We start from the raw sequence: 18,766 nt of genomic DNA on the forward strand, positions 1-18,766 counted from the left end.
ACCTAAAAGAAAACAGAGGGGCTCTTAGTTCTTTCTTCTTCCCGAGAACAACTGTAGGCGATTAGCTGAAGCCACTATCTGATGTACCTTTAGCCCGAGCTGTTACTGTCCCAGAAGAGAGGAATATTTCCCTGTCCACAGGGTCATGCCAGCTGCAGAGACACAGTGCGCCATGAGAAACAGTGCTGCAGTGAAGGTGCCTGGAAAGGGCTGACCTCAAAACCAAGAAGAGAAGGATTGCCGCAGTTTTCAAAGAGCCAATAGTCAAACCACTGCAGGGAGCGAGGTCTTCCACTGCCAACATGAAGGAAGCCACTGAAAATGTCCCTCTGGACCATGCTGGCTGGAGCCAGGCAGCATGCAAGGGCTTACCGGTGAGTGAGACCTGCGGGGAGCGGGGAGGGACCCGACAGGCTCAGTCATCCCACAGCTACAGCTCTTGCCCAGGAGCTGGGAGAGGTGAGTGGCCAGCCTGCTGACCAGGCTTTCTCAGGCAGCAAGCCCTTATCTCCTTCAGCTCTGAAACAAGGAGCAGAAAGTGTCCTCACGCCCCGACAAGAGCACACTGGCGACAAGGCCGGTGCCACGCAAGCTGTGCTCAGATGCCATGGTGGTGGGGCCGAGGGAGGGGATCTTCAAACACATGGATGGAGCAGAAAGTCCTTGAGCATGGCTGGAACTGGCTTTTCCAGGACAGGCTTTCAGGCTGTAAAACCAGCTCCTCACATTTGCTGGGGACCACCTATTTTTTTTAAAAATTAAGTTCAAGGCAAGCAAAAGCACAGAGTGCTTTGGCAGCAGGGGAGCTTGGAGGGCGGCTTTTCAGGCTGCTTGGTGTCACGGTGCTTTCCACTGTGTATCTAGACTGAAAAGATTAATCAGCCTTATTTGCTGTGAGGGTAGCATGTGCGCACAAAGGTTGTGGTTACCATCTGCCAAAGATACCACAGGCAAGATAGGGTCTGCTGTACAGGGAACAGGTACATTTGCCTTGGCTAGGATATGAGCCTGACTCGTAGGAAAGGCACAAGGCTGTGGGAGAGATATGGCTGTCTGGAGTAAAAACTACTGGCATGCATACAGAATTAAACCCAAAGCCAGAAAGCTGCCTCAGCAAAGACTTCTTAATTGCAGCTATATGCAAAAGGTTAACCAAGCCAATTAGAGACTCTGTTATTTTAACTGGTATCTCAGAATACTAAGTTCCAGTTGACAAACTGTGATTTTAATAAACAAAAGAGGAGAAAAGAGACTGTACTCGTGGTTGCACACCTACTTGTTCGTAAAGCCTCCAAGTTAATGAGTCTCTGTGGAATTCAATAACGAACATACTTCAAGTAAACCTTAATTTTTAGCTGCCATAACTTATGAATTTCAATATGCACCATTTTGATCCAGTGGACTAACACTGCTGAAGCAGTACTTTTTTTCCCTCAAAAATAGAAATAGAGTCCAATCTCTTTATAGTGGCATGACGTTTATCTCCATTTTGAAAGCGATCCCATTTAAACTGAAAGCAAATAGAAGAGCATAGCACAGCATGTTTGGCCCTCATACATGCCGCTAGAACAAAGTACGTTTCATACTGATTAACAGATAACTTATTTGAACCCTTCAGACTTTTGCACTACAGTAACTCACCAACAATAAAGTTATATTCCATAAAATACATTTCCCTTTGTGCTTCGCCTTTTCCGAACTCAAACTTCAACAGCACTTTAGGTATTGTAATTAACTATTGTAATTAACCTAATAACTTTTCCAGACCAAGGCCCAGGATACTATTTTTTGCTCTGAAGAAGATAACAGCCTGTATTTCACATACAGCGGAAAATCAAACGTTCTTGAAGTCAAAGAACTCAACTACCAGGTAAAAGTTGTAATTGATATACCTCCCTTCAGCAGGAAGCATATCCAGCAATGCCTGTTTCTATATGCAAGCCATTTTAAATGCCAAACAAATGTGAAGTTCAAACACAAAGTTCGCATGACTGTTGCAGTCAAATACACAGAAGTCTTGTGAGCAGAATCATGCTCTTGACCGCAATATTGACAGCAGGCTAAACCCTCCATTGTAAATATATCTAGTAAAGCTAGGGGATAAGACAGGAGAAATTTGTTTCTAGGCTCTGTTTTTTCTCAGTGTTGAGTCAAATTATTCCTCTGAGGGCTGGGGCAGAGGGACTTTCTGTCCAGCTAGGGATGGTGGGAGCCCTTGCTGGCAAGAATGAGTATGTAGAAGGAGACAAAGAGAGGATGACTAACAAGGAGGATTTCAGGGAACCAGTGAAAATTTTCATGTCCCTTTGTGCCACCATGGCATCTGAAGTGGATTTCACAATTTTCAGTTTTGTGTAATTTCAAATTATATTAAAAATTTTAAACATTTGAAATTTACAATAGCAATAAATCACCAGAAGACAGAGACAGCTTTAGTGATTAACAGAATAAGAAGCAAAGCATGAAAACCATACTTGGCTGTAAAAGAACTTTCTTCCATGTATTTCTGAAAATTAACAGTATTATTTTAATATATTCTCTGCTTGTAACATCATAACTTTGAAGGTATGTATTGCTAAAGAGTTTATTGTTTGAATTGAAGGGACTTGTTTCTTTCTTTGTTAGGTTAACACGGCATCCCAGATTCCCTGGTATGAAAACCTCGCACAGATGAAAATGCCCTGGACCTGGACATCAGATCCCTGTTCTCACATGTCAATAATCCAGAATCTGAATTTAAAAGTTCAAAGTGGTCAGATGCTAGCTATTATAGGAAGCACTGGTAAGAGCAACCAAATTTCATTATTTGACCAACTCTCCGGTAAAATGTACACAGCCAAGAGCAATACTCTGCAGTCTTATGAATGGCAAAATCTAGCTGAGAAACAACTATTGGAAATGTGTCACTTAAATACATTATTTAAAATGTATGAGGAAACAAAAAATTATACTGGGGGGGGGGGGGGGAATTAAAATTTCTTTTCGAAACCAATTTTGTTATGACTTGTACACATTTGCTATTTGTTTCCTGAGGTGTAATGGGGTATTGTTATAACTGTGGCCTGCAGTCCCAGCTCTGCTGGACAAGAATCAGCTTCATGGCTCAGATTCAAAACAGGCCAGTTGCAGCCCTCACCCAGTAACATAGCAGACAAATGAGGCCAGACCCCGTAAGAAAGATCAGTGGCAACTATGCATAGCCATAAGCAGGAATTTCCTTCAGATTGTAACAATTCTAACAGGATAAAATACCTCATTTGGATTAGTTAAGAGAAACTTACAGAGGAAAAAAAAGACAGTTCCTCTTCTGTTTGGCTTTAAAATGGGTCTCTGCTTTCTTACTTTTTTTTTTTTTCTTTCATTTTCTCGTGGAACTGGTTTAATCTTCTCCAGAGTGAGGTTGACTAATGGAGAGATGGCCTTTACTTCATATGGCTAGTTGAGTCTAAGCTCATCTAGGGGTATAAGAAGCAGATGTGTGACCTGTCAAACTGAAGTAAAAAGTACCCATACTTTGGAGGTAAAAACCTCCATGCTGTGTCTTCACTAGACTCCTACATCAGGTTAGCTCAGTGATTCAGTGAAGATGCTCTCTCTCAAAGGCAAGGCATATTTACCAAAGAAGTTTTAACTTTATTGCTACAAAAGAGGTTTGTCTTCCCCATTGCCATGGGAATTTTTTCTTAGCACATATCCTTAATGTAATTGAAGTTGTACCTTAGAGATTCTCCTGATAATAAAAGGAAAAGCTTGTGATGAAATAACATATTGAGTTACAGATATAGCACCTTTGTAAGGTAACATACACTGAGCACAAACCCCTTTCAGCAAACTAGTCAAACTATTTTTAAAAGCTGTTTATCATCTATTTCATCAAATGCCTTAGTAAAATGGATTAAACTGCTGATGGGTTTCACATTGTCAATGGCAATCAATATGTCACTCTTAAATAGAGCAATATGTGGTTTACAGATGGATGGGTTTCTTTTTTAAAATGTATATATTAAGAAACAAGTGTGGAGTTAATCTTTCAACAGGGAGACTAGAAATAAATGACATCTTATCATAATAAGAGAGCTCTGTGTGTTTACATACAGTATCATACAGCAAAAAGGAAAAATTCATTTGCTATTTAATTCCAAATCAGGTGTTGTTTTCATTGTTTTACTTTTCTTACCTCAGAGTATGAGCCAGCTTTTCTTAATTATTTAAATGACTTTTTCTCTTATTTAAGTCATAATAATTTTTATTTCAATCACGATTGAGATTCTTGTTGTCTGTATAATTATTCAGAGCCTTAGTCATGCAGCTGTTCCAGCTGCCATTTCTGAATTCACAATTCCCTCCACAAAGCAAGCTCTTGCCAAGCATTTAGATCCCAGCCCTGCAGCCAGCGCGGGACACCACCTTTCACCTATGTTTCAAAAATGAAAGAGAGGTAACAAGAAGACAATCTTGCTTCTTGAGTTCACGGAGCTTTCCTCAACACCAAACTACCCAATTCTGCTGAGAAATGACAAAGGTTAAAGCCACGTACTCCCTTCCAGAGGAGAGAGATTTCCTGAATGTGAGCTTGTAGTCAGTATTTTCTTTCAAGACTGTTCCGTCTCTGTGGCTTTGGAAAAGCTTCAGGAAGGGTTAGGGAAAAGACGTTAAGGAACAAAAACTTCTATCCTCTGTCTGTGACTAAATCACTTTTCAAAATGATCCCTTGGAAATTAATTTAATTTCCAATTTTGATTTTTCTATCTAGCTGGTGGAAAGACATCCTTGCTTGATGTGATAACCTGCCGTGATCATGGAGGTAAAATCAAGTCTGGTCAAATCACGATCAACAACAAACCCAGCACTCCCCAGCTTGTTAAGAAATGCATAGCACACGTGCGGCAGGATGACCGACTGCTCCCCCACCTGACTGTCAGAGAAACACTATTGTTCGTTGCCAAACTGCGCCTTCCAAAGTTTTTTTCAGACTCACAAAGGAAAAAAAGGGTAATTAAGCTGTTGGAAAAAAATAAAGTTGTCAAAAATGTGTCTGACAGGAATTATCCAAGAGATCCTGTGTGTTTGGAGTCAGAACAGCTAATCTGGCATTTTTTTATGCAGATTATGAATTATAAACCTTTTTCTTCTTTCAAGATAGAAACCAGCAATTGTTCCAAAGCTCATAAAGAAATGACAATCTAGAGAAAGCATTAAAGAGGCTGAAAGAAAAACTGAATTGCTGATCGCTGAGTCTTTTTTAATGTTATCTCTAAAACCAAGAGTTGTTTTCAAGTGTCTCTTGATCAGATAGCACTGAAATATCCAGATGAATTTTAACCACATTAATCATATTTTCAGCGTTATCTATGCATGAATGTGCAAAGAAACTCTTGCTTTATCTCTGTTACCCTTTGGATCCCCCCAGGTAGAAGATGTTATAGCAGAACTACGCTTGCGTCAGTGTGCAAACACCAGGGTAGGGAATGAGTACCTCCGCGGCGTTTCAGGAGGTGAGAGGCGGAGAGTGAGCATCGGTGTGCAGCTGCTCTGGAACCCGGGTGAGCAAAACCCTGACACCTTCCTTGTGTCGGCCACAGGCCACTGGGGAAAATGGGGCAGTAAATGAAGACAGAGTTTTCAGGGAAGAGTCATGCACACAGTTGCCCCTGGGGCAGCTAGAGGAGTTCATGCTCAGGACACTTAACAGGTCTTGCACCACCCTCTGCCAGAGGTTACCTCTCCCTAGCAAAATTAGACACAGTGACTGGGTGTGGGTCCATTTGCTTAAACTGAAATCAGCGCTGATCACAGATAATACTGTAATTATTACAGTAATAATTCTGTAAATGGAGTGTTTCAGCAGCCAGCCCACATTTGCTTCTGTCACCTTTGCCAATGGAAAAGTGGTGACAGAGCCAGGTACAGCTACCCCTGGAGCCTTCACCCACTGCTCTCTAAAACCAGTATCGCACAGACTACTGAAAGTTGCCTGAAGTCACCCTCACAGCAGTGCTCTGGTTTGTGCATATCAGCATGAGGTTTGTTTTTTATCTGACCGCATGCCACAAGTTACTTTGGAAGGCTGCTGGCCTGTTATAACACGGAGAATTGTTTTCCTTTCCTCCAACCCAGCCCATTTACATGTGTAATGTTAACAGGGAAGGTCATTTTCTTGGCTGGATAGTCAGTCATTGTGGTCTTGTGCAGCTCACTGACGTGGCTGGCTCATGCCGCAGGTGAACTAGAAACTTTCATTGTCTTCAGTAGAAGCAAACATGAGGCTAAATCTGCAGTTGATTTTGCAGGATTGAATCCCCCATCTGCTCTTATATATATCAAAAGCACTACTAATCTTGACTCAGCCTCCTGTTGAGCAAGATTTCCCATCAGCTCTTCCACTGGGAAATAGATCTGAGAATTTTTTACTTGTATAAAGTTGTATTTTTGTAATTGTGGGGCAAGCTGAAGTCTTTTTTGTAAGAAGTGATACTCAGGAATAGATGTGCTAGTACTGAAGTAAAAACATAATTAGTTCTAGGAGAAACATGTAAAACTTTCTTTACATTTCAAACACGTTATACCCCTCAGCACAGAAACCATGTGTGTGTACAGACATTGCCTTGCGCTGATTGAGGCCATTAAGTTCTATAACAACACAAACACTGCAAAGTAATAAAACACTTTCAAGTTTGTAACAACTCATTGCAAAACAAACAAACAAAAAAAATCCAAACATATGCATATCTTTTCATATATATGTGCAAATAGGTGCAAAATAGAGCACAGGTTGGGAGGAGGAGGAGTTGTCTAAATTAATACTGTATAAGTATTTGCACTTGAATAATGCAAGAGGTTTAAATATCGAGCATTTAGGTTAAAATATTTCAGTAGGCTGGATACAAAACTAGGACTATTGTATTAATTAATATTCATGTACCTGATATTTGTACAGGCAGTGCAAAACTGCAGAGAAGAATTTAAATGTAATAAGGAACCTAAATCTGCATCCCAATGAAAAAAAAAAATATTCTTGTTTCCAGTGGGAGCAAGATAAGATTTAAAATAATTACTCTTGGTCACCATGTTCAGTAAGATAGTGGAAGAAATTACCATTGTTGAATATTATGTGATGCTGGTATGAAATATACTTTGGACTTTAAAAAAAAAAGGAATCTATCAGTGAGAATTCATGCACTAGCACCATTTCACTTAGAACATATTTTCCAAATCAAACATGCTGCTTTCCATAGCTAAACTTATTGTCTTTGGCAGGAATACTCATACTTGATGAACCCACATCTGGACTGGACAGTTTTACTGCACATAACCTTGTGATAACGTTATCCAGACTGGCCAGAGGAAACAGATTAGTTCTTCTTTCACTTCATCAGCCCCGGTCAGATATCTTCCAACTGTTTGATTTAGTTCTTCTGATGACTTCTGGAGTCACTGTCTATTCTGGAACAGCTAGAGACATGGTCCAGTATTTCACAGAACTAGGCTATCCCTGCCCAAAGTACAGCAATCCTGCAGATTTCTATGGTTAGTATCAAGCACTGCCATAAAAAAAGGTTACTGGAAATCATTCGCTTTCATAAGTGTATCAGCTAACATTGATTTTTATTGACCATAACTGTCTTAGAAATGCCTTATAACTGACTCAAATCAATACTGCAGCAAGTTCAGTTTTTAATAAGATCCTTACTTGTCAGTACAGGAAATGTAACAAAAACAAGAGGTATGGACAGAATCAATTTTAAATAATCCTCCTTCTAACCCTGCCAGGTGTAGCAACTCTTCCACATGCTTAGCACACTTATTCCCATGCTTTAGCTGGTTAAACTTTTACCCTTATTGGGAGGAACTGATCAATTGCTTTCTGTAGCCAGTTCTCTGACTTCTGAATCAAGAAACACAGAAAGCTAGTTTCCAAGGGTGAGGAATAATACACACCTGGAACAGTGAATGGGAAAGAGGAGTGCTGCCCAACAGAGCCCACTGGAAGAGAAAAAAGCCAAACCCAGAACAACAATCCTTTTATTTCTTTTCTCAAAGAAAGTTAACTACATGCTTCCAAATCCATTCTTCTGGTTTTTGCAACATGCGAAGGGAACCTGGCCCTGTTAATCTAATGGCAGTAGTCTCTTACCGCAGAGGTTGATTCAGTTCCAGCCCTTAGGTCTTTGCACTCAAGTTGGCTAGGAAACCTTGTACAGACACCAACTGCAATGTTCTGGAGTAACCTCTTCGGCAGTGCCTATGTGGCAGGCGGTATCAGCTGTGCAGAGATAAACAGAAGTTACCCTCAGTGTCAAGCCCTGCAAAAAGACCTTTGTCACCACCGTGGTTTAGAGCAGTCCTCAGCCAAGTGCAGCCTTGAGGAAGGCTTGCAGTAGCCCCTTATGGGAATGGAGAATATGAGGCAGTCCTGGGGAAACTTGTAGCTACAGCCTGTGGTAACAGAGACAAACCCCTACGACATGGAGGCTGGGAGGGATGAGAAAGGGAGGTGGAAGATCATTTAACGGTGTGCACAGAGTCAGTACCCATAGGAAGAGAAATATGGGCAACAGGAAGGTGGAAACGGGAAAGGATGGTAGAGGATGCCACAGCAAGAAGGAGCACCTGATGGAAATGCACAAATGCTGGCTGTGTGTCTGATAGAGAAACAGGAGACCATGGCAGAAGGGAAGAGGTAGGACAGACTGCAACTCAGTTCTGATGGGCTCCTACTGAAGAGTGTCCAAACAGAGATGATCAGCCCAATGTAAGGAGTTATGAAATGTGCAGCAATAGTTGTCTCAGAAAGCATCTGCAAAACGTCATGTGTTGTAACTCTATACTAAAGGTCAGCATTGGAAAATACTATTATAAGTATAGATTAAAAAAAAATAATTTTGTTAAGTAAAAAAATAATGCTAAGTGAACTATTGTGGCTGCTACTATGTTGTCCATAGATAAAATCTTCTTGGGCTTTCTCAGTATCGGGTAAAGTTTATGGCACCTCTGTAAGATATAAAAAAAAAACCAAAACAAAACCTAGCATTTTGCAGATGGAGAAAAAAACATGTGATTTAAGACAAAGTCACATAACAGACTGTAAATGCCTACATGCCAGGAAGGAAATTCAAACTGTTTATTCTCAGCACTCCTCTCAAGCTACTATTAATTTTAGAAAAATCTGAAATAGTAGTTTAAAATATTATAATAAGCAATTATGAAATCTCTCAGTGATTCATTGAATGACTAGGTAAGAAACATCTCCCAAGACAAAATACACATTAACAATCTGTTCTTCTCTAATTACCTAAAGTAACTGATAAAGTTTTAACCATTGTAGCTAATGTATGCCTACAGGTCGTACTGTCTGTTCACGATGAAATCTCTGATTCTAAACACATCATAAAGTTATCACATCTGTAGCACATGGGCTCATGTCAAATAATGTCTTGCAGTCGATTTGACCAGTATCAATAAACAGACTGCAGAAAAGGAGATGGAAAGCCGAAAAAGAGCAAATACTCTTGCCAACTTGTTCCTAGAAAAAGTCAAAGATTTTGATGATTTCTTATGGAAAGTTACTGACGGAGACATTGTTGCAACCACATTCAGCAAGCAAAGGTAAAGAAAAGAGTGTTGTACAGCAGATCTGGAATAACAGCTACAGCCTGTGCTAATCTTGATTTTTTTTCTCTTTTGTTTTGGGCAGGTCCCATTTAAATTCAGAAGAGGCTATCAACATGCCCCACCATTCAAGTGACCAGTTACCAGGAGTCTTAAACCAGTTCACTGTATTATTAAGGTAACCTTATCTCCAGCATAAACAGTCATTTATCATGCCTGTTTGTATTTTAAAGCATAAGAAAGAAGTACAAAATGAGAACTGAGTGCATGCTGAAAGTGCAGAGCTAGCACTAGGCCTGAGCAAGTCACAGAGCAGAGGTGTTGCTATATCAGCTCACCCCAGCCCCCTGAGCAGGACGGCAGCCAGATGTACAGCCCCAGCTTTCTGCCCCAGGGCTCCTTCCAGACACAGTCAGCTCCAGCTCAAATCTCTGGGAGCCTGCAGCTTTAAGGAGCAGCAGAAGCCTCCAGGCTCCGGAACTGTGCATCCCAGTTTTGGGTACTGCCATCCTGACACCCATGCTGAAGTGTGGTGACTCAACCCTCAGCAAGCCCAGGCAGCCGCATGGTAGGCTCAGGCATTGCCATCCTCACACCTCTGCCTCAGATTTGAAGCCAGGAGGCTTCACTGATTATAGCCAGCACAGGTAAGTATTGTAGTTGGGTTTCATGCTTATGTACTCAAAAGAAACATGATCAACTGAATTAATACATGTAGAACATCACTACGAGCATCAGCCGTTATTAGCATATGCTACAGGTCCTTAACAGAGAGACTTCTATAACTGAAGTAATTGCTTCTACGTCTCTGAAATCAGACTGTCCCACCCCCACTGCCTTCCTTCAAGCTTTCAGCATTTCAGACCTGAAATACTAGGCAGCTACAGACACCCAATAGCTTTGATTAGGTAAAATCCTTTACAGAATCAGACAGCCCACCTCCCATCCTACTCAAAGTCGGCAAGTTCCACGAACTGATTTTAGCAGAGCGTTTGGGGCAATGTATCTGAATATAACCGGCATTAGTAAGTACTATACCTTATGGTCAATGTTGCTGTTTTCCTAGTCGTCAAGTCTCCAATGACTTCAGAGATCTTTCAACGTTATTAATCCATGGATTTGAGGCCCTTCTCATGTCATTATTAATTGGATTTTTGTACTATGGCCATGACAAAACCAGACTCTCTATTCGTGACACGACAGCACTGTTGTACATGATAGGTGCACTAATCCCATTCACAGTCATTTTGGATGTTATTGCCAAATGTAAGTATCAGTTTTCTTGTAAATGTTACAAGCAATCAAAATCAGAAAATTCCTAAATCAATGAAAATATTATACTTATTAATGCAACCCTAGGATGAAACCAACCTGTTCGTTCCTACCCTGCAGGTCATTCAGAAAGAGCTATGCTTTATCATGACTTGGAAGATGGAATGTACTCTGTTAGTCCATACTTCTTTGCTAAGGTAATTGGTTTTGTTGCCAGGAAATAAAACAGCTGGCTTTAACATTAAAACACACAAACCAACTAAAGCCTTTTTGCATAAATGATCACATTCGTATCACATTTTGTTCTTTTGTGTCTGCCAGCTAAGGCTATCATTCTTGCTTCCTTGGCATTAATAGGTTAAACCTCACACTACTTTAGATCTGTTGCCATAAGTCACGGCTGAGATCCCACCCCAGAAAAGCCAAGGAAGAATCTCTCACTGGGTTGTTTGTCCAAAATTTGAGAAATCTCAAGCTCAAATTTGAGGGTTTAGACAGTTTTACATATCCGCATATTTTATTCGCTGAAGTATCTTTGAAAGTTTGATTACATGTCTTGATCTGTAAAACAAAATATTCCTATTAAATGCTGAAGCAAAGGTAAAACAACCATGACAAAATGCTAGCTGTGATATTACCACTAGTTGTTTGGGCCTGTACTGGTCAGAGACAAGCAATTGTATTAAGTGCATATAGAGCCAGCGTTTCTGGAAATAAATTTAGAACTTAAAAAAACCCACACATTCTCTTTTTCACAAGGGTTTAGAATAATCCCTTCTTTGTGATGTTGCCACTGTTAGATGAGTTCTGCCTGCCATGGCATCTGTAATTTAGGTTTCCATTTCTGCACAAGATTTTAAATGCTTATTAGTGGTTGCCAGAGAAAAATATTCTTTGCATTGTGTCACAAAGATTGCACATTATTCATAGAGAAATCGATGTAATTTGTTACAACCTTAGTATTAGAAGATAGTAGCAACCCTCTTTGGAAGAATTAATCATGATACTCTCTATACGTACCTTCAGATATTTGAGAACATCCTAAGCATATTTTTGTTTTACAATGAGTTAAGTAGTTACTAACTGGCCTGCCTTTGGGACAAAGTGGGGAAGTGACCAACAGCCAAATTTGTTTCAAAGTTGATCTCACACTAGGTTCAACCAAATTTGGACAAAACATACGGTTGCCGTGAGTCAGTAATAGTGTTACTGTTATCAAGTGTTACTGATCTCACACTAGGTTCAACCAAATTTGGACAAAACATACGGTTGCCATGAGTCAGTAACAGTGTTACTGTTATCAAGCGCACCAGTTCTCAGGAAAAGTGTCTTAAATTCTCAGAAGCTGCCAAACTGTAACAAAACATCTAATCCGTAACAAGAATCCTCTCAATTTAATAATTAGTTATAGGAATTGTCACAACTGGAGAAAAAATTAGTGAAGATTTCAATTTCTTTTGTGGATTGGTTTTGCACTTCACTGACAACACCAAACAGGGAGATGATTGCATTCTAAGGGAGTATTTGCTGTAGTTTTTATAAACAGTCCATAAGTACATTAAGGTGCATCTCAGGTGGTTTTGTAATTATCATTTGACTTAATCTCTGGTTTTGGGGTTTTTTTTTCTTCCTAAACAGATTTTGGGGGAGCTCCCAGAACACTGTGCTTTTGTTATAATTTATGGGGTTCCCATCTACTGGCTGGCAAACCTCATTCCTGAACCAGAACATTTCCTGCTGAACTTCCTCTTGGTGTGGCTGGCTGTCTATAGTGCTCGCGCGATGGCACTTTGGGTGGCAGCACTGTTACCGACGTTACAGCTTTCAGCCTTCTTCGGCAATGTCCTTTTCACATCATTCTACCTGAGTGGTGGTTTTGTGATAAGCCTAGAAAACCTCTGGACAGGTAAGACAAAGCTCTCACCATTCCTCTGAACTAAAACATCGATGGCTTTCATCAGCAACTGGTTTTTGTGAGGCTGAGTGTGTCCTGTGCAGGAAAACTCACCTTTATTCCTACCTTTGCAATTACCTTCTTGGGTGGTGACGGTGGAGTCAGGTCATTCATTTCACATCAGTTTCTCCACCTGAAAATGAAGTAACAAGAAGTCTGGTCAAAAAAGCACTAGTGAAAGGCTCAATTCTTACGTGGTTGCTGAATTTTTCAATAAAAAGAATTATATTCGGTAGATGAAGATTGAGCTCCAGTGAGACTTGTTTGACAGACATGGATATTAGCGCTCTCCTAGTTTTCCATCTCCACATAAAAATATGAAGTATATCTGCCATTTTGTCCAATAATAAACTGTTATATGTTTACAGCCTCTGTTTGCCAAGAAATTAGAAAAAAAATGTGCTGTATTTGGCAGCAACACAGCAGTTTTTGAGGTCTCAAGTTTTGTGTATGTGTATCAATTTCTTTCTTTCCGCCATTTTTTTTTTTCCAGTTCCATTTTGGGTTTCTAAAATCTCTTTTCTCAGATGGAATTTTCAAGGCATGATGCAAATTCAGTTCACTGACCTCACATACGAAATGACTGTTGGAAATACTACTTTTCAAATACCAGGGAAACTTGTAAGTCACTAATAAAAATTGTTACAAATGTTTGATAACCAATTAGAATGCCATTTATACACCCATCATATTTAAGTAGATTTTGTAGGCCTCAAATCTGGCAAGCACTAAATCAATATGTGAAGTCATGTTACACTTGGTGTATTTTAAATTTGTCCCTACAGATGTCACTCCTTTTATGCCTTTCTTTTTAGTGGAAGAGAAAAAAGAAAAGAAAAAAAAAAAAAAAAAAAAAAGAAAAGAACGAAGGGCAACTATTTCTACACAAGCCCCAACTACGTACTTGCTGAAATTGTTCAGAAGCCAAACTGTCTTCCTCTGAAATTCCGCAGCCACTAGACATAGCGTAGCTGTAACCAGCTGTCAAACCACTCCGAAAGTCACATCCAGCTGGAAACCACGGGGAAGGGCGGCAGGGGCCAGGGAAGCTCGCACGTAAAACAACAGACTTCACAGGTGCAGCATGAAAATCTCTTGTCGGTTCCTAATGTTGCGTCTTCCGCGGTTACAGGTCACCCAGGCTCTGGACCTGGACTCCCATCCTCTCTACGTAAGCTACCTCGTCCTGGCGGGTATCGTTTGCAGCTTCCTGCTCTTGTACTACTTATCTCTGAGGTTCATCAAGCAGAAATCCAACCAAGACTGGTAACAGCAAACCTCGCAGAGGGGGCAGCAGGTTACAGCGTCCCTCGCAAGAGACCCAGGAAAGCCCACAGGCTTACTTGCGGTCGCCTCGGCAGCCGCCCGGGGAGAGCCGGTACCTGCTGCGGGCGGGGGGGGGGCGGGCGAGGCCGGCCCGGCCCGCCACAGGATGGCAGCAGAACACCGGCAGTGGGAAGGCGGGCCGCCCGCCGCCGCCGGGCCTGCCGGCGAGCGGGGCTTCGGCCTGGGGTCGGGGTTGCGGCTGGGGTTGGGGTCGGGGCGGCGTTGGTTGTCTGACATACGGTTTCTGTAGGTGACCGGGCGCTCATGAGTCCTCCACGCCTTGAAATACTCTGAGCTATGGGCCACCGGTGTCAAAGGCCCCATCCCACTTTGCAGTAGCCGATGTTCTAGTCCACGGCGTTTGAACATGCGGTGATCGCGTACTTAACACGGAGAGCTCCGAGAGAACAGGATCAGCACGCACCAGACGCCACTTTCTGTAGCGTATGTAACATTCGGCGCTCAGACGAACAGTGTAGAGGAAAGCAACGCAGAAGATTTCACTGATGCTTCGGGAGAACGCGCAAGGATGGAAAACACAACTGTTAACTGTTCTGTGCTGTTTCTAATCGCTTACATCGTTTAAGGCCTTGCTTTTGTGTTCCAGTTAGATGCTGTTGATGCCCCAAATAGGTATTTACTCACTGGATAGATGATTTCTTGTAACAGCTAAAATTGTCTCACCTTCTTGGATTATTTTTACGGTATAAACTCATACCTACTGATTGTTATTATTCACATCTCTCTCCATGGCAATACAAATCATAGCAATTTGCCAAGTTTGGTTCCTAAGATTCTCGGGTAGAAAATACCAACCTGCCTCTCCAGTAATTAAAAATCTAATGATGCAATTACAAAATGCTTGTAATTGTGCACCTAGTTTTGCTCAGCCGCAAGACAGAAAGGCTCAGAAAATGAGTCAGTAAATAAATGGCTATAATTCACACACAGTCATGGTAAGTGCATGTGCAAATTAGGTGTATAGTTGTGAGCATTTTATAAGATTACCTTGATTGATTTTAAATGTTTGGATGCAGATCTTTGTGCTTATATACAGAGACCCAAAGCACATCACCTACTCTACTTTCATTTACACGTTGCACACAGTGGAAAACTCCTTCTGTAATCGGCTATAACACCCTGATACTGTTATGTAAGTCCCCCCCCCCCTTTTTTTTTTAAGAAATAAGAATGAAAGAACATCAGTATTTTATTATTCTATTTGGCAATTAGGACTGCCACATTACTTTCCACAGGTTCCACGTGGTAATAGATTCCCAGGAAGACCCTAGTCTAAAGATGTTAAGCAGGTCTGTTAAAATAACAGCTTCAGCCCCGGGCAGCAGTAGAAATCCAAAACACTCCAAGGTTCTTCTAAGGTGAATTCTACCATTTCTTTCTGGTGCTGCTGCATTTGATTTCAAAAAAACCCCACTCGATCTGATCCTAGTGCCATTTTGAAATTATCAGATTTTCATTGCCTTTTAATGGCAAAGCCAATTCTTTCTGTCCAATTCAGCATCATTAAATTGTCAGAATAGCAGCTTCCTGTTTGATTCTTAATTATTCCTTTTTATTATATTTAAGACACTTAATTTTTTTAAAGTGGTTTACTCTTCTTTGTAATGATCTGTTATGATTAGAATCTCTTTTATATTACACTGAAGTTTTAAGGGTATATATTGGTACTTCTAGTCTAAACCTCTATTTTCAAGGTATTTAGAGGATTAAATTCTAGGCTGACTCTCTGTTGTGAATTCACTTTGATGTTTAATAAAAAAAGGAGAGACACAATGGGAGAAATTAAAGACATAAGGGACAGCTCTGAATTTTAGGGGCATATTGTCATGCACAGAAATCTTCAGGCATCTAGATAAGAATATACCATAGCCTTAGCTTTGAATTTCCTTCCTTTTGTGAAATTAGTCAGGCTGCTGACATTACTTAAACAGCCTTTTTCAATTTAAAATTCCACCCTCTTAACGTTATGCAGCAGGACCAAACGGTGTGAGTGTTTCAGAGGTGGTGTTATGACAAGGGTAGATGTATACATAATGGGGACTTGAGCGGTGAGCCTAGGAACAGCCATCGTATGGAGTGTAGGAAGAGCTATCATAGGATGTGGCCAGGCCTGTGTTTACATAGAAAAAGCTCATATTCTATATACTACAATTACATTAGCACACTGCCTATGATCATATCTTGTTTCCTTGATGCCTAGAGATGGGGAATATAGGCTGTGATTATTGTTACAGGCTTTAGCAATAAGAAGATAGGAGCCTTGAAATACCAGCAATTAGCGTTCCTGCCTAACAATAGCACGCTGTGGAGCTGTGTACAGAGAAGAGCGCAGGGATGAGTGGGTGGATGACACACAACTTGCCCCACTCACACTACCGGGAGTTGAAAAATAGTACAAGTTTAAAGGGAATTATGCACCTCTTGGCCAGTGAAGGTCACGCTGTATGCTTTGGCCTCTACATTCACGTCCTACTTCATGTTAGTTTTGTGCAGAAAAGGTTTCACACTTCCACAGCAAGAGCTGCTGCTGCTGCTGCTGCTGGTGCAAAAACAAGTGGTTAGCAAGGGAAGAGAAATCTTCCCAGGAGTTCTAACCAAGGCTAAATGTTATAATTTAATTTCAGCACAGCTATGCTTTCCAAGTTTCAGAGTAGCCGTTCCTTTTCCTTAGACTCCCTTGTGTCAGCAGCAGCTCAGTGTGCCCTCCTGCCTGCACCCCCCGTACCACCAAAGTTACAGTAGCCCGCAACAATCTCAATACAGACACTAAAGGTCACAAGCAAGACACTGCCCAAAACTCATCATACTGCCCGTTCCACACATGACAACACTTAGTTTGTTATGGACTTAAGCACTGTAGTAAGGCAGATCTGCCATTCGCGCAGAGCGCTGCCCACCAGTCCAACAATGCCGCTGTCCCGAGGATTCACCCACTACTGTCTTTGCTCTCCTGTATCCTCTCTGGCCATATTTGGAAAAGATCTCCTCAGCTGTAAGTCATGGTCCCTGCTAATGCAGGCAACCAAGTCAGTGCAAAACTGGTTTTGAAATGGCACCACGTTTAATCGGTGGCAGAGTTTCGAAGTTGTGCCAAACCGCTGCTTGAATGGCGCAGTGCGTGACCTAACTGCAACAGGCTATGGGGTTTCGGTCTGCATACAAACACAAATCTGGGAACGGGAATGTCAAATACAGGCAATGACGATATTTGTAAGGAAAATTCACCAAATTTAGATTAAAAAAAAAAAAATCTGTGTTGGTTACATGGACACTGTAAAGTACTGCATGGACAACAGAACTGTGTGTTGTTACACCACCTCTATGTACTAGAGGTGGTGTCTTATCTGTAAAGGAACAGGTAAGAAAAATTTATTACTTAAAGTGTTTAATACAAGGAGAGGTGGGAAGTTCTTCCCCAACCTCCACTCCAAGTTTATGCATTCTTTCCACTTGGCAAATGGGACAAACTTTTTTAGCACTGGAAAATGGATTATAGAAACACTGCTTTGCATATTGGCTCGTGGATAGTGGCAGTCCTCCAAAATACTTTTAACTCATTGTTTGGAAAGGACTAGCTTTCACTATGGCTAAGCTAAATTAGTAAGTAGCTGTTGAAAGTTTCATCCCATATTTGTTCATTGCAAAATGCATTCAGAAATGCTAAATAAGTAACAAGTATCAATAACCATCCCTTTTAATTAAAAAAACAAAAAAACCAAACCATGAAATTCCTTTAAAAAAAAAAAATCACAGACAATACACTACGCAAAGAGACTCTATGCAGGTAAGAAATTGCAGGCGGTGTGTCCACTTGTACCAGAAATAACAAACCTTTCAGGTTTTAGCCACAATGACTAATTTTAATGGCAGTAGACAAGAAACAGTGTACATGGAGCTCTGTGACATGCTGCTTTTTTTTTTTTTAATACTCCAAAAGCCAAGACAAGCCCTTCATATGTTAGCAGCTATTAATTAAGGCAACAATGTTTAAGCAGCAGGTTGAGGTAATTTTAAAACCACTTAACCCTTTTAAGAACTGATGAGCTTTAAAAAGCATATCTATATGTGCATGTGTTCATATTAACATGTATATGTAGAGGTATCTGCATGAATAGATTATGTATATATGTATATACACACACAGTTGTAATGCCTATGTGTACTGGGTTTGTGTGGCAAGGTTTTGGTAGCGGGGGGTGGGGGTTACAGGGGTGGCTTCTGTGAGAAGCTGCTGGAAGCTTCCCCCATGTCCGACAAAGCCAATGCCAGCCGGCTCTCAGACGGACCCGCCGCTGGCCAAGGCCGAGCCCATCAGCGACGGTGGTAGTGCCTCTGGGAGAACAGATTTAAGAAGGAAAAAAAGTTGCTGGGACACACAGAAATGGCAGCCAGGAAGAGGAGTGCGAACATGCAAGAGAAACAACCCTGCAGACCCCAAGGTCAGTGAAGAAGGAGGGGGAGGAGGTGCTCCAGGCGCCGGAGCAGAGATTCCCCTGCAGCCCGTGGGGAAGACCATGGTGAGGCAGGCTGTCCCCCTGCAGCCCAGGGAGGTCCACGGTGGAGCAGATATCCACCTGCAGCCCG

The 18,766-nt window shown here is 41.3% G+C and overlaps 1 protein-coding gene and 1 long non-coding RNA gene across 4 annotated transcripts; one reads left to right on the top strand and one right to left on the bottom strand.

The window, feature by feature from the left end:
- The first annotated feature begins 155 nt into the window (after positions 1-155).
- Positions 156-16,722, top strand: ABCG8 (ATP binding cassette subfamily G member 8). 3 transcript variants are annotated; one of them, XM_030034496.2, is made up of 14 exons: positions 156-374; positions 1,766-1,870; positions 2,626-2,782; positions 4,754-4,992; positions 5,411-5,543; positions 7,258-7,527; positions 9,441-9,606; positions 9,695-9,787; positions 10,676-10,875; positions 11,002-11,078; positions 12,520-12,787; positions 13,329-13,456; positions 13,968-14,101; positions 14,412-16,722. In XM_030034496.2, exons 1-14 carry the CDS (start codon positions 303-305, stop codon positions 14,413-14,415), a joined length of 2,046 nt encoding a protein of 681 aa, XP_029890356.1. In that variant the 5' UTR covers positions 156-302; the 3' UTR covers positions 14,416-16,722. The 3 variants fall into 3 exon arrangements, with proteins under 3 accessions (XP_029890356.1, XP_040984255.1, XP_029890355.1); XM_041128321.1 differs by lacking the exon at positions 7,258-7,527; XM_030034495.2 differs by lacking the exon at positions 14,412-16,722 and having other exon boundaries at positions 13,968-14,105.
- LOC121233741 lies at positions 11,389-14,097 on the bottom strand. The gene is made up of 3 exons (XR_005933813.1): positions 14,016-14,097; positions 12,890-12,968; positions 11,389-11,442 (listed from the first exon to the last, which is right to left on the bottom strand). It is a non-coding gene; the product is annotated as an uncharacterized LOC121233741 (long non-coding RNA).
- Positions 16,723-18,766: the final 2,044 nt, after the last annotated feature.

This window comes from Aquila chrysaetos, chromosome 13, assembly GCF_900496995.4.
Source record: "Aquila chrysaetos chrysaetos chromosome 13, bAquChr1.4, whole genome shotgun sequence".
Lineage (NCBI taxonomy): Eukaryota > Metazoa > Chordata > Aves > Accipitriformes > Accipitridae > Aquila > Aquila chrysaetos.